The 15,338-nt window shown below is 41.0% G+C and overlaps 1 protein-coding gene across 1 annotated transcript; it reads right to left on the bottom strand.

Annotated features, from left to right (window-relative positions):
* Positions 1 to 9,072: 9,072 nt before the first annotated feature.
* LOC125621478 (olfactory receptor 2T27-like) lies at positions 9,073 to 14,720 on the bottom strand. Its single transcript, XM_048818327.2, has 2 exons — positions 14,706 to 14,720; positions 9,073 to 10,038 (listed from the first exon to the last, which is right to left on the bottom strand). The coding sequence occupies exons 1-2, from the start codon at positions 14,718 to 14,720 to the stop codon at positions 9,073 to 9,075; spliced, it is 981 nt and encodes a 326-aa protein (XP_048674284.1).
* Between the last annotated feature and the right edge of the window lie 618 nt (positions 14,721 to 15,338).

The raw sequence follows: 15,338 nt of genomic DNA, 5'->3' as shown, positions 1-15,338 counted from the left end.
AAAACTTTTCCAGCTGGATACCAGGAGACAGAATATCTATGGGGAAGGATGTTCCTTGCTGCTTTTTTCTGACCTGTTTGAGCTTCTTTTGTTTCCCTTCCTGCTTGATGACTCCATTTACTGCTTACATCCTTTGAGACCTGTTTGCCAACCTCAGTTTGGAACATTTGCCAATAGCATCATACAGGGAAATCTTATAACTTCACATACAATGCTGCTACACACATTTTATTAGGACAATAATGTCCAGCAAATTATGAATTTTCAAATAATACCTTACAAGATATGCTTTGTACAATATTACTACAATAGTGTGTAGGGTGTGAACACAGGGGTATATTCTGTCACAGCTACCCAGAATAAAAGCGATTTATTTAAGGTTACATGTGGCATTGACCCACCAACCTTCTTTCGTGTTTTAATGTTTGGGGAGGGAACAAGTTGTGGATTTCCAACATTGTTGCATGGATCATTGTTACATAGATTTTATAGTGATTGTTCTCTATATTTATAATAGATAGTATCCACTGTTATAGATTGATAGTAGACTAGGGTCTAGGCTCAGGGATATATGAGAGGATACTGTCATTTCACTATTCCTTTTTCAACATCTTTCTCATCATCTTGGTCAATGAATAATCCTTTTATTTTGTGAATTAACTGAGAGAAGTTGTTAGTTAATTAACCTGTGTGCAGTGCTTAGGCACCCATTTGCAAATGCCGATATCCTATTTCTTTCCTGCAATTCAGTTTTCATACAGACTTAAACCAAGGAAATCTTAGTTTTGGCCTGGCTGTTTCATTGTACAATGTTACCAATTTATTTATTTTACACAAAGCTACAGACACCTGGATTATTAGAAACTTGATGCTTTACATGTGTTGGGCCAGTGAAATGGTGTTCCCTGGAGTCAGAGAGTCCACTGACATTTTGGGGACAATGACCAGGGTTTGACAAATAGCCATGAAGGCCAGTTGGCTGAGGAAAAAGGATATGGGGATGTGAAGGCAGGAGTCCACTTGGATTAGAAACAAGAGGAGTGTGTTTTTGGACATGGTGGTAAGGAAGGCAAGTAAAATCATGGTAAGGAGGAAGGTGTGTGTCTCCGTTTGGTTCAGAAGCCCCAGCAGAATAAATTCTGTCTGTGAAGTTACATTTGCTCTCTCTGTTTCTGCTTCTGCTTCACTTGGTTTGACCTGATGGAGAGAATTTTAAAAAATAAAACAAACAAACAGCCCTCTTATGAAATATATACGTCACATAGGGCAACAACAAGGGAGTGTAAATGAGAACCCAGATTCTGCCTTCTGTGAACAAACAAACAAAACCCCAGCTATTCTGCTTAAAGAACACCATGTGCCGTACTTCCCAGGAAGTTTTAATTATTTAGGTTAAAACCTTTGAAGGATGACCTCTGATTTTGGGTGACTACAGGTTTGATGTCCAGTTTGAGACACTCTCAGCTTGGATTTCACTTCTGATGAGCACCCAGAAGTTTAAATCAAGTCACTGGAAAATACAGGCATTCAGCATCACTGAGCATGAGTATCCATGGCCAAGATTATGCAAAGTATCTCTTGATTTTTGGTGCTCAGCTTCAATTGCATCCTCCTCACCATAATCAATTATTCATGATTAATTATGATTAATTATTAATATTATATTTCTTTAAATTGCTGTTCCATAGCCAAGCAGAAGCACAATATTTAGCTTTGCGGATCATTTTCCCATTTGGAGAAGTCAGTCATGCAAAGTCAGGCATTTTCTTGGTGCATTTTGTTTAAAAGAAGTACTAAAAAAATTTTCACAGCACTGGTAACAAACTTCACATGGAAGCTAAGTAAGCAGAAACCTCAGGTCAGTCACTGCTACCTTGTTCCAAGAATTGGCTGTCTTTAGCCTCAGTCTCGCTCTTTCTCTTGGGTTTTTTTCACATCTGAAAACTTCTCAAAACTATTTCCTCTTCCTGCCCTCGTTGATGAGCTTTACCCCCCTGCCCAATTACTCTAAGCTCTCCACCCTCCTACAAGATCCCATGGCCCTCAAAGTTCAGCTTGGGAAGTAGCCCTGCTTTTCTGCATCTGCTCTGCAATACAAAGGAACCTCAGAGCTTTAACACCTAGGGTACATCATAGACTCATAGAATATTAGGGTTGGAAGAGACCTCAGGAGGTCATCTTGTCCAACCCCCTGCTCAAAGCAGGACCAGCACCAACTAAATCATCCCAGCCAAGGCTTTGTCAAACCAGGCCTTAATAACCTCTAAGGATGGAGATTCCACCGCCTCCCTAGGTAACCTATTCCAGTGCTTTACCACCCTGCTAGTAAAATAGTGTTTCCTGATATCCAACCTAGACCTCCCCCACTGCAACTTGAGACCATTGCTCCTGCAGCTGGGACTTGAGGTGAGGGGGATGGGGCTGGAGTTGGTGCTCAGGCCGCCTCGTGCTCCGGGGCTGGGGGCACTGAGTTTGGGGGCACTGGGGCTGCACCTCCCACTTGGTGCTCTGGGATTGGAGGCACTCGGGGGCCTGAGGCTGGAGAGAGGGGAGGGCGGTGACCACGGGGGGGGGGGGGCGGGGGGCGGCCTCTGGGCTCCAGCGGGTGTGTGTGTGTGTGTGTGTGTGTGTAAGAGGCGGGGGAGGGGCAGGGCCTCTTGCAGAAGGGGCAGGGCTGGGGGTTAGCCTCCCTGAACGGGCAGGTCATGCACCCTTCATGCAAAAAGGATTTGCACAGTGTCAATGGCCAGTTGGCCAAGGCTTTCAAAAGGGACTTGTGACTTTAAGTGCCTCAGTTTACCAGTGCCAGATTTGAGACTCTTCTAAAGAAACTTGTGTTTCAAAAGGCAAGCGCTCAGCTCATTCTGAAATCAGGCCTCTAACAGATACATTATGCTGGGCATGCAAAACTGGAGGCATCCAGAACTTGAGGCAATATTTGCAAATGTTGGCCTTAGATGGTTGAAAACAAGAAGAGAAACTTTACACATGTGATTAGACTCACTGAAGTCAGTGGGACTCCTCACAGCATGTAAAATGCAGCAGCTGTACACACTTTTGCAGGATCCGGGCTTTTACACGACCTCTCCTTCAACACAGGCTGATACTAACAGTACAAGCTGGTTACGAGATGCAAAATTGTGAAGTGCGTAAAATCCACTGTGTTCCCTCCATCAAAGTGTGATTTCAAGTGTATTAGAAGCTAAAATATATGATCTGATATTATAAAATGTAATCTATGTATCTGATATACATCACTAAAAATGCCTTATATGTAAAAGAATTGCTATTATGACAAATGAAAATTATAATCTATGTAGTTGTTCTAATTTGGGGATCTGCTTTTATTATTTTTATAAATGAATGTTTAAAAAGAAAATTTGAGTCTGTCAGGTGATCTGTGTGATCTGTTCTGACTAATGAGTGTTCTTATTATTTAAAATAGGGACTGAAAATATATTTTGGCCGAAAAATCTATGCAGCTGCTTCTCTGCTCTCTTGTTGTAAGATATTTTATGCAGAGTAATTATCCTCCTAAAAATAAAAAAAGGCAACCAAAGTCTTGAAAAACTGAACACATAACCTAGAAACACAAGAAGCCAGTGACTGCCTACCTCCATCTATCCCATCTTGTTCTGTCAGCAATCTAGAAAAGAGAGAATTGTTCACCTTTTTTGGAAAAATGCTGCTGTTTGTTTGAAATCAAGCTGTGTGTCTTATCATTCTGTTCTGTTATATTCTTATAATCTATCTGTCTCCCCATCACTGTGGTATATGGTCATTCATAACCAACACACATTTATGAGCTGAAAATGATTTCAACAAGTACATAAATAAGCAACCCATGTAAGTCTTCTTTGCCGCTTTTACATTTACTGCGGAAAAAGTCAAAATAATGCATAATAATAGGCACATAGAGTGCTCAGTCTAATTAAGGTTGCATTCATTTAGTATAGGGCAGTAGTATTATTCTCAGGGATTCATTTAGTTTAAAAGTGTTAAGGCATAAATATTCATGCCTGAAGGCTGAAAAAGAATTTAATGATTTTTTAAAAAACAGGATAAAAGATGCCACTTGGAAACCCCCAATCTATAAGAACTATAGTCTGTAATTAGTAACCAAAAATACTGCATGAGACACTTTAAATCTGACTCTCTAACCTAGGTCTAAAGCTACCCCAGTCAATTGCTTACTAAAGAAAAAGGAACAATAACTGGTAGAAGAAAATATAATATTTCAATAGTTTGAGTCAAGGTTGGGACCATTACATCAGCTCGAAATTAATACTCTAAGGGGACATATGTATCTAAATATTACCAGACTTTGGGGAATACTCTCCTAAGTCTTTAATTAAGGTGCAGTTATAGGAGGAAATGTAGCCCTAAGCAATGCCCCCCCCACACACACCCTCCGCGCACATGCTTTGAAACTCTGCAAGTTTCTCCTTGTGGGTCTTTCCATTCTTCTGTCATGAGATCAGGCGAGGTTCAGAGACCCCAAAAGAGGGGAGTGGAGTTGGCCCTCCCTTCCAGAGTCAGTAGAGGATTATGCTCTCACCCAACCACACACTCACCCACGCACTCAATTCACAGATCTCTGGAGATTCACCTGGATCTTGAGAGATGGGTGGAGTCCAGGAGCATCCATTTAGCTGTTTCTTGCTTGGACATTAGTTCTCTGTAGAGGCCAGGGTCATCCATGTAGATGGCTCCTGACTTCAGAATACTTTTCAGCTTTATCCACATACCCCACACTTTGAAAGCATGGGAGTCAAGCTCCTGTGGGCTAACACCAGCTCCCACATTACCTATTACCCACTAACCTCTCTGTCCCTTCCCCCTTACAGTCTTAGAAAATATCCCAACAGGGTTTTGCAAAGGGGTGATGCTACTGAACGTTTTGTATCCTAGTCTCCAGTCCTCCCCATTTGTAGAACCCATTCTCTGCAGAGCAGAAATTCACCCTCCCTCCGCACCAGGCCGACTGTTATGTACCCATTAAGCCCTATTTTGCAGGAGCACTCTTGCCATGATGAACAGCCTTTTCTTTGACTCTCTGCAGAGAGGTGAAGTTCACACTTGTTTATCTTTTCTCACATGACTAATCCTATTGAAATAAATGGGACTAGCCTTGACCAAAGTTACTCCATAAAGAAAAGCAGTTTAGGGGCAAAAATGTCTTCCACTAAATTCAGTGCTGATGAAAGCACAATCCCATCAGCTTCAGTTTGTTCCATGTTTCATCGTTCACCATTAACTGTTACTAACTGGAAGAAAGTTACACTGGGCATCACTGGTCATTGCTTTTGAGACCTGTAGTAACTGGTTGCTCTGTTAAGTTTTGGTGGGTGAAGTTACAGCTCTTGAGACACAGAAGAGAAGAAATCAAAAAGCTTCCAAAATTTTTTTTGATGGTCAATGGAGCCCCTTAAGAGTGAAAGCAGAGAGTCAGCACAAGGCTGTTTTGAGCTAGAAGTGGGATTTAAGTGGGTTAAGAGCCATAATTGTGATGTTCATCTAGACAGGGGCATATCCACCTTTCTGTAGTACTTATATAGAATCATAGACTTTAAGGTCAGAAGGGACCATTATGATTGTCTAGTCTGATCTCCTGCACAACACAGGCCACGGAATCTTACCCACCCACTCCTGTAACAAACCGCTAACTTATGTCTGAGCTACTAAAGTCCTCAAATCGTGGTTTCAAGGTGCAGAGAATCCTCCAGCAAGTGACCGGTGCCCCACACTGCAGAGGAAGGCGAAAACCCACCAGGGCCTCTGCCAATCTGTCCTGGGGGAAAATTCCTTCCTGACCCCAAATATGGCGATCAGCTAAACCCTGAACATGTGGGCAAGACTCACCAGCCAGACACCCAGGAAAGAATTCTCCGTAGTAACTCAGATCCCACCCCATCTAACATCCCATCACAGGCCATTGGGCATATCTACCACTAACAGTCAAAGATCAATTAATTGCCAAAATTAGGCTGTCGCATTACCATAGTATCTGATAGCTAAACAACTGTAATGTGTTTATACTTCTGCCCAGATCCACAAGTGCACCTAGAAAATCACAGGAACAACACTGGGATCCACAAAGCCTGAGCTAGGTACCGAGGATCTCTGTACAGTGAATGGGGAGTGATAGGTGCCTTAGAATGGAATCCATTAAAGGCAACACTCTAGCTAGAGAGCTGCCTTAGCAAGCCAATGGGAGATGCCAAGGAGAGGGGTGTGCTAAGCCCTGATCCTCTCATGAACATAGGTGCTTGAGTCTAGGTAGATGTGCCTCTCTCATCTAGCAATCCACAAATTGGGGGAAGATAGTCAGGCCTCCACCAAACACATGTGGGGCAAATTCAATACACCCTTATGAGCAAATTCAAACCTGAGATAACCACATTGACATCAGTGAATATGCTATGCCAGCAATGAATATGACCCATGATGCACCAACAAGCATGATGAAGGAAAATATGACCCAAAACATCCATGGTTTCAGTTTGGTATATTGTGATGATGATATGTGGCCCAGTGCATTGACACTGGCTAGAAATTAAATATAATAAATTACCACCCAAATACAGATGGATTAAGGCTACATGTGGAATGAATCTTCCCAACCGGCTCATGTATTTTACTTTATTTTTGTGGTTACTGGGAAGTTGAAGGTAGAGGCTGTGGCTTTGAAAAATCATTGCATCATTTTCACTGAGTACTGATGCCTAAATATTTACAGTGACTGACAAACTGTAAATATGATGGATGAGAGGATTATATTATTTACCAGTTCATTTTCAATCTCTAGCTTAACATATTTGTTCATTGAATAATCTTTTCATTTTTCCAGTTAATTTTGGGTTAGTAAAAGCTTTCTACCATTCAGAAATCTTGAATCCCCATTTCTTCCATTCATAACAAAATAAATTATTGAACCCCATGTCCTTTTTACTTCCTCCTGTGCAGTCGTCATCTGAATTTAAATTAAGAAAACTTCCCATTTATCTTGATCTTCCATTGCCAAGTTTTTAAGTTATGTTAAATGCCTGTCAGAGATTGTCTAGGTTAATTTGTTCCTGCCTGAGGGCAGAAGGATGCACTAGATGATGACTTATCCAGGTCCCTTCCAGCCCTACATTTCCACAATTCTCTATATAAATCATATTCATTTATTTTACACAACATTTACGGGGGTTGGACTAGATGATCTCCTGAGGTCCCTTCCAACCCTGTGATTCTGTGATACCTGCAGTCTGGATTTATGAAGTGAGCTGTAGCTCACGAAAGCTCATGCTCAAATAAATTGGTTAGTCTCTAAGGTGCCACAAGTACTCCTTTTCTTTCTGGATTTATAGTTACTTCCTACTTTACATAACTAGGGCTGCTAAAGAGAGAACGCAAAGAACATACTTTGCACCAATAAAAAACAAGGATAACACCTCTGTACTCAGTGGAGCTAAACCAATTTAAAACCAATGTGAGGGGAGAATCAGGCCCAAAGTGGTCTCACACTCTGAAGAGTGAATATTAACAATGTCCCCTTCTTAGCACTGGGCCTACTTCCTGTGGGAGAAATTCAGCCTTCTGCAGAGGGCCGGGCCGGTATGAGGCCTATGCACATTTATAGTTCCTTTTCAGCTCTATTTTGAGCAATGCACATAAAATCTGGTGTGAATGCACTATCAAAGTAGAACACATTATGGACTAGATTCACAACGGGGGCTTAAATGTTGCAATGATGAGTATTACACCCCCTCACTTCTAGCTGCCCTGCCACCTAACGGAATTCACAACTCTGAGCTACATGAGTAAGGTGCCTAAAAAGTGACCCACAGAGGATAGCACTCTGAGAAGGGAGCTGCCTAAGTGAGCCATTAAGAAATGTCTCAAAGCCCTGCCTCTCAAGAGGACTTAGATGCCTTACTCTGTGCCGGAGGGACACACCATCTCTTGTTGGGGATTCACAGCCATGAACCCTCTCCTGGAGTTAGGCGCTTAGGTCAGATTGAGCCTTTCTCACAATAAACCAAGGAGGAACAGAGGGGCGATTATCTCAATAGCCCAGTGGTTAGAGCACTCACCGGGGATGTAGGAGACCCGTGCACAAATCCCTATTCTGTTTCATATGGAGCAGGTGCTAGAATCCAGGTCTCCCACATCCCAGATGAGTGCCCTAAACTGTTGGGTTTAAGTTGGGGAACAACCTCCTCCTTGCTGGTTAGGTGTGCTCAAAGAACTCCTACACGGCTGGGCCCTGCAGGAAGGATCGCTGGGGGAATGCCAAGTTTGTGAATCCCATGGGGGCTTCGGTGTGAGCTAGGTGCTGAGCTGCTCTCTGCCCGTAGGATATAGGGCCCATGTACAGAAACTTAGGTATATAGAGGACTAAATCAGTAGAAACTCAAGTACGTAGGTCTGGATTTTTAAAGGTATTTAACCATTGTTGTGCTCAGTGTCACAATGCCTAACTGATTTATGGCACCTAAATCCCATCAACTGTCCATGGGATTTGGCTCCTAAGGGCATATCTTAGCAGTCAATAGGATTTTGGGTCCTAAGAGCAAAAATCCTATAACAGTCGATAGAATTTAGGCTCCTAAATCAATTTTGCTCAGATTTTAAAAAGCATTCAAAAGTTGCAGCCTCAATCTCATTTTCCAAGCACTCTCCCTTTTGAAAATGGGATTTCAGCTCCTCCATCAGGTAAGGGTTGCAATGCTGAGTGCAGCAATAACCAAACCAATAACCGTTACAAATCTGGGGCTTAGGGAATTCAGGTGCCTCCAGGGTTTGGCAGCAGCTGAGCCATGGTTTTGTGAATTCAATTGTGCCTAAATGTCGGACTCAGGCAGCTAATGTACAATTAGGTGCCCCTTGTGAATCTAGACACGTGCGAAAATGTCAAAAGTGCTTAAGAAACTTAAAAGCCTAAGACACATTGATTTACAGTGAAACTTGAGTGCTAAGGAATTTTGAAAAATGTACCCTACAACTAAATCTTTTAGGAAACCCTGTCTGTGGTCAAGTAGGAAGTGATCAAACCTAGGACACAACAGTCAATGACATTTCATATCAAAGTTTCCGACAGACTCTGCATTTCCCAACCAATTTTCTTAGGGATACTAAAACATCCTTGTTTCTTAGGCTGTAGATGAGGGGATTCAGCACTGGGGTGACAACGGTGTAAAACACAGACACCATCTTGTCTTGCTGAGGTGAGTGGTAGGAAGTGGGTCTCATGTACATGAAGATGGCTGCTCCATAGAATAGCCCCACCACGGTCAAATGTGAGGAGCAAGTGGCTAGTGCCTTCTGCTTTCCTTTGACTGAGCTCATCCTCAGGACCGAAGAGAGGATGCACATATAAGAAGACAGTATGATTGAGGAAGGGATGAGGAGCAGTACAATGCCGGACACAAAGAGGACTGTCTCATAAGTGGAGGTGTCAGGGCATGACAATTTCAGCAGGGCTGGGATCTCACAGAAGAAGTGGTTGATCTCTTTTGAGCCGCAGTAAGGCAGTTGCAGAATAAAAACTGTGTGAATCAAGGCATCTAAAGATGCTCCAAACCAGACACCAGCTGCCATGCTTAGGCAGGTTCTCTTCTTCATGCGGATATGGTATTGCAAGGGATTGCATATTGCCACATACCTGTCATAAGACATGACCGCCAGAAGGAGGCACACTGCTCCTCCTGTGGTCATCGTGAGAAATATCTGGGCCCCACATCCAACTATCGAAATGGTGTTCCCTGGGATCAGGGAGTCCATTGCCATTTTGGGGACAACGATCAGGATCTGACAGATATCCATGAAGGCCAACTGACTGAGGAAAAAATACATGGGACTGTGAAGGCTGGAATCTGTTTGGATTAGAAATATGAAGAGACCATTCCCTGATAAGGCAGTGATGAAGGCAATTAAAATCATGGCCACGAGGAAGGTGTGCATCTCCGTTTGGTTAAAGAGCCCCAGCAGGATAAATTCTGTTGGAAATGTTGCATTATTCCTCTCTACTTCCTCTTCATTTGATTTGGCCTAAACGCACAAGAAGAGAGATTAGAACAAAAAATGTGTGGAATATGCACACATTGTGTGTAGGGGTAACACTGACGGAGTCTGATACACTAGTCAGCTTCTCCCTTTGGTGGAAGAAATGCCAAATATCTTGGTTAACATGCAAATTCTGTCACTTCCCAGGAAGTTGTATTTTTTTCGGGTATGTCTACACTACAGGCAGACATAGCTATGCCAACATTGTCTTGTAGTGTTGATGCAGTCTACTCTTACAGAAATAGTTTTTCCAATGGTATAGGAAACCACCTCTCTGATCAATAGTAGCGAAGTTGACAGAAGTATTCTTCCATCAAGCTAGCTGTGTCTGTGCAATGGGTGAGGTTGGCATAATTATGTTGCTCAGGGATGGGGACTTTTCACACTCCTGAGTTCCATAGCTATGTCAACCTAACTTTTCAGTGTAGACCAGGCCTGAGGCTAAAGGGGTTTTTTTGGTGGTTTTTTTTAAATAACATGCAATATTGCAAATCTCAGCATTTGGGTATTTAGCTTCAGGTCTTTTCTATATTTAGAGCTGCCGTGGTTGAACTAAAAGTGTGATTTTATAATCATCTAGATAAAGCGATGTAAATCACAGTGTGGACAATTTTATTTGATTTAAAACAATTTTATGTCAATTTAACTCTGATCTGCAAGGTATCAACTATAACTAAAGCAATATAAGCTTGGTTTAAATCGAACGAAGAGTCTCCAGACTGTAGGCTGTTGGGAATATTTTTTTTTCTGCTATAAAAAATTGATGACAAAGATTGTTTTCCCATTTTTCTTGAAAATTTTCATTGAAATTTCTCTGGGTACAGCATACTTTAGATGAAAATGGGAATTTTTCTTCAGTCAAAAAGCCATCTTCCATTGGGAAAAAAAAATGTTTCAACAAATCATTTCTGACCAGCTGCAGTCCACACGGCATTTTTGTCCCAGTTCCACCAAACCGTCTTTTAAATCAAGTTCAAGTTCAAACAGTACAATTTATAAATAAGGCCAGAGGCACTTCTGAGCCTAACTTTCCCATGTTATAAGCATCGATAAGTCCAACTGAAGTCACTGGGAAATACCGGTGCTCAAAATCTCTGAGAACTAGCCCCAGAGGAAAGTTTTTCTAAAGTGACCAATGACTGCAGCCCAACCTGAGTCACATTAGATAATAATGAGAATAATTACAAGTTATAGCTGTGACGACATTGCAGCTGGGGCTTGAGGTCGGAAGCCTGGGTGGGGGGCTGGGCTTCCTTGTCTGAATTCCAGCCTGAGCCACAACTTCAAAGTAGTTTTCAGAGTAGCAGCCGTGTTAGACTGTATCTGCAAAAAGAAAAGGAGGACTTGTGGCACCTTAGAGACTAACCAATTTATTTGAGCATAAGCTTCCGTGAGCTACAGCTCACTTTATCGGATGCATCACTTCAAAGCACTGTCTACACAGCTGTTTTTAGAGCACAATCCCCAGCAGCCTGTGTCTGTTGACCCAGGCTGCGAGGCTTCCTGCCTTATACTGTGTAGACATGCACCTGATGATAAGAAACAGTCCCTGCCCCAAACATATTACAATTCCTTTTATAAATCAATTCTAAAAACAGGAAATCTTGCTTCCAATGCATATTCACTGCTGGGAATTTTCCCTGACAAAATATATTTTCAGGTGCGAATACAGTGAAAATATCCTCACAGTGAACATTTCCAGTTGATGAGCGCCAAGATTTTCAAAACTGACGTGACATTAGTAGAACGGATTGAAAAATGTGTGTGTGTGTGGGGGGGGGAGGTTCTGCAGCAAATTATGGGCAAACTGGAAAACAAATCATCTAAATTTTCCACAAATCATTTCGATTTTTCTTTGAAAATATGAATACCGAAAATTTTCAGTCAAAACCAGAAATATTTGATTGAAAACTGGTGTTATCTGAACTACTTTGCTTTCTGTTTGAAATATTTGGTTTTGAAGTATTTCGTTTTTTGACAACAAATCAAAACTTCTTTCACTAAAAGTTTGTTTAGTCGAAAACCCAGTTGTCTGTCAAAAACAGTTTTGACAGAATTTTTTCCACCAGCTCAAATTTTTAGTGTCTTAATTTAGAAGGGCTCAAATTGAGACACTTTAAAAGCACCTGAACTTTGGATAGTTGGGTGCTCAGCATATTCGAAAAAATCCAGGCTCATCATGTTGGACACCCAAAAACTGAGACACTTATAATCAGAGGTGATATTTGCAAATGTGAGGCTTGGTCCATTAAATAAAGAAAACAAATAAATAAACAACGAAATATAAGGCTGGAGCAGGACAGAAACATGAACATTTATGTGAAAATATTTTAAATCACAAAGAAATTTTCTCTTCCTCCTGGAGAAATTATGGCAGGCTCACTGGCTTGTATCATACTAGGAAAGGTCCCTGCTGGGTTAACAGACAGAGCAGCAAAAGCTTCTGCCAAGCAAACCACTTATTTAACCTCTGTCATTCCTGATAAAACCTTGCAGTAGAGAGAGCTGGGTGATTTTTTTATGAAATGTCTTCACTGAGAAATGCATTTTGGAAGGTCTGAAATTGAAAAACATATTTAGGTTTGCATTGAATTAGATTTTTTTTTTTTCAAAAAATGTTTTGGTTAAGCCCCTTAGCTCAAACAGCCATTATTTACTCAGCACTAGCAGTAGATACAGAAAGAATGACATGGAAATGTTTTTCCCATCAATTCCACAGGCCAATACCCTCCATCTCAGTGCCCACAAGCAGCAGAGCATAAAACCACCCAAGACTATCTGAAGTTCAGCAACAAATACTTTCCAGGATTCAACCATACACAAACTGACAGCACAGCAAATGGGGACTTTTTATTATTATTTACTATTGTAGCACCAAAAGACCTCAGTCAGGACTGGGGCCCCATTGTAGAAACATGTAAGAAAACGTGATCCTTTGGCCTGAAGAGTTTGTGAATGGGGTATAGGTCAGGGTGGAGTTCGGCCCATAATATTTTGCAATCCTATAACACTTTCTATCCACAAATGTCAAAGTCATTAAAACACATGCTTTAATATACCCAACAGACCAACTCTGAGGTAGTTAATAAATGTAGGTTTATTGTAAGGAGAGTGATCACTTTAGATAAGCTATTGCCAGCAGGAGAGTGGGGTGGGGGGAGGTATTTTTTCATGCTTTGTGTGTATGAAAGATCTTCTACACTTTCCACAGTATCCATCCGATGAAGTGAGCTGTAGCTCACGAAAGCTTATGCTCAAATAAATTGGTTAGTCTCTAAGGTGCCACAAGTACTCCTTTTCTTTTTAATAAATGTAGTTTTCTGTATTGTGGCCTTAGTCCTGAAAAGCCCCAGGCACATGAATAATTTTAGGGATGTGAGTAGACCTGTTTAGTTCAATGGGACAACACCCAGTGTGCAATGTTAAGGATAAGTGTAAATCTTTGCTTGATCAGAGACTTGGAAGTCCTTCTTTGAAGAGCAGATATCCCAAACTGGGTGTTAGACACCATATTGTGCAGTACATTAAAAAAACATCCAAAACAAAACAGTGGGATCCTTCAACTGGACAAGGTTTCAGAAGCACAAGAAATGAAAATGTATGATATATTATAAAAATTAATCTCTATGTACTTGGGATTTTTAATGGCACTAAAATTGCCTTGAAAAAAATTCTTGTCCTGTTGATGTCAATTGCGGTATTTTTCAGTGGCTTCAGTAGATCAAGGTGTCACACCTTATATGTAAACATCATAAACTATGACAATGACTACTTCCACCAATAGCAATAATTGTATTCATTATCTTTACTTAGAAGACATGGCTGCTAGAATGAGGCATTCTGCTCCCTCCATGGTCAGCATGAGAAATATCTGGGCCCACATCCAAACAGTGAAATAATGTTCCCCAGAGACTGGAAGCCTATCCATTTTAGGGACAATGACTAGGGTTTGACAGATACCCATGAAGGGCAATTGACTGAGGAAAAAGTACATGGGGGTGCGAGGTCTGGAGTCCACTTGGATTAGAAACATGAGGAGAGAGTTTCCGGACAAGTCAGTAATGAAACAACGCTCGACTCATGTGGAATGCCATTCCGGCACTTTTTGGGAGTTGGAACGGCATTCCATGTGCCCCTCCTTCACCACAGGCAGATACTAATAGTGCAGACTGGCTATAAGAAGCAGAACTGTAAGGCATATAAATTCCACGGTGTTCCCTTCATCAGAGCCAGATTTCAAATGAATGAGAAATTCAAATGTAACATATGCTATCATAAAAAGTAGTCAGTATGTATTTAATATCTTTTAAGGCCTTATATGTAATCAGTTGCTACTACAATTCATGATAATTATAATGATTAATTTATTCTAAGTAGCATTTCTAATTTTAATGATTTAATTAAAATATTGAATGTTCAAAACCATAGCGGGCTTTTCTCCAAGGTTATGTGTGTGCTCCATCATCATCATGGTGAGAATAATAACTTGAAAATATCTTTTGATAAAAAAATTGTATACTTGCATCTCTGCTAGTCTGGTATGAGAAATTTTCTGTGTAAGAATGGTGCTCTTCAAAAGAACAAAGCAACGGCCAAAGCTGTGAAGGTTTGAACACATAGCCTAGAAACATAAGAAGACAGTAACTGCTTACCTCCCTATATCCCATCTTGTCGTGTGAGTAATCTAGAAAGGAGAGAAAGTTCACCTCTTTTGGAAAAATGCCACCATTTGTTTTAAAGAAAACTGTTGTTGTATTGTCCCACATTGTGTTATAGTCTTAGAATGCATTTGCCTCCCCATAATTCTGGTATATGGTCATTCATAACCAACAAACATTTATGAATCATAGAATCATTGAATAGCAGGGTTGGAAGGGACCTCAGGAGGTCATCTAGTCCAACCCCCTGCTCAAAGCAGGACCAATCCCCAACTAAAGCATCCGAGCCAGGGCTTTGTCAAGCCTGACCTTAAAAATTGAAAATGAACTGAAAATAGTTGCAACAAGTACATAAATAAGCAATCCACATCAATCTCTTCTTTGTCACCTTTATAGTTCCTGTTGGAGAAATGTCAAAATACTGTCTTATAAGAGGCATATGTAATGAGCACTCCAATTAACATGGCATTCTTCCAGCCTAGGGCAATAATATTATTCTAAGGAAGAAAATTAGTTTAAAATCTTTAAGACATGTATTCCGTTTATACTGAAAAAATAAATAATACCATAAATATTTATACCTGCTCTCACAAAAAACCTTAATGATTTTTTTTTAAAATAGGTTAG

Source organism: Caretta caretta, chromosome 14 (assembly GCF_965140235.1).
Source record: "Caretta caretta isolate rCarCar2 chromosome 14, rCarCar1.hap1, whole genome shotgun sequence".
Lineage (NCBI taxonomy): Eukaryota > Metazoa > Chordata > Testudines > Cheloniidae > Caretta > Caretta caretta.
Note: the sequence above shows the minus strand (reverse complement) of the source record. Positions and strands in the feature narration are given on the sequence as shown.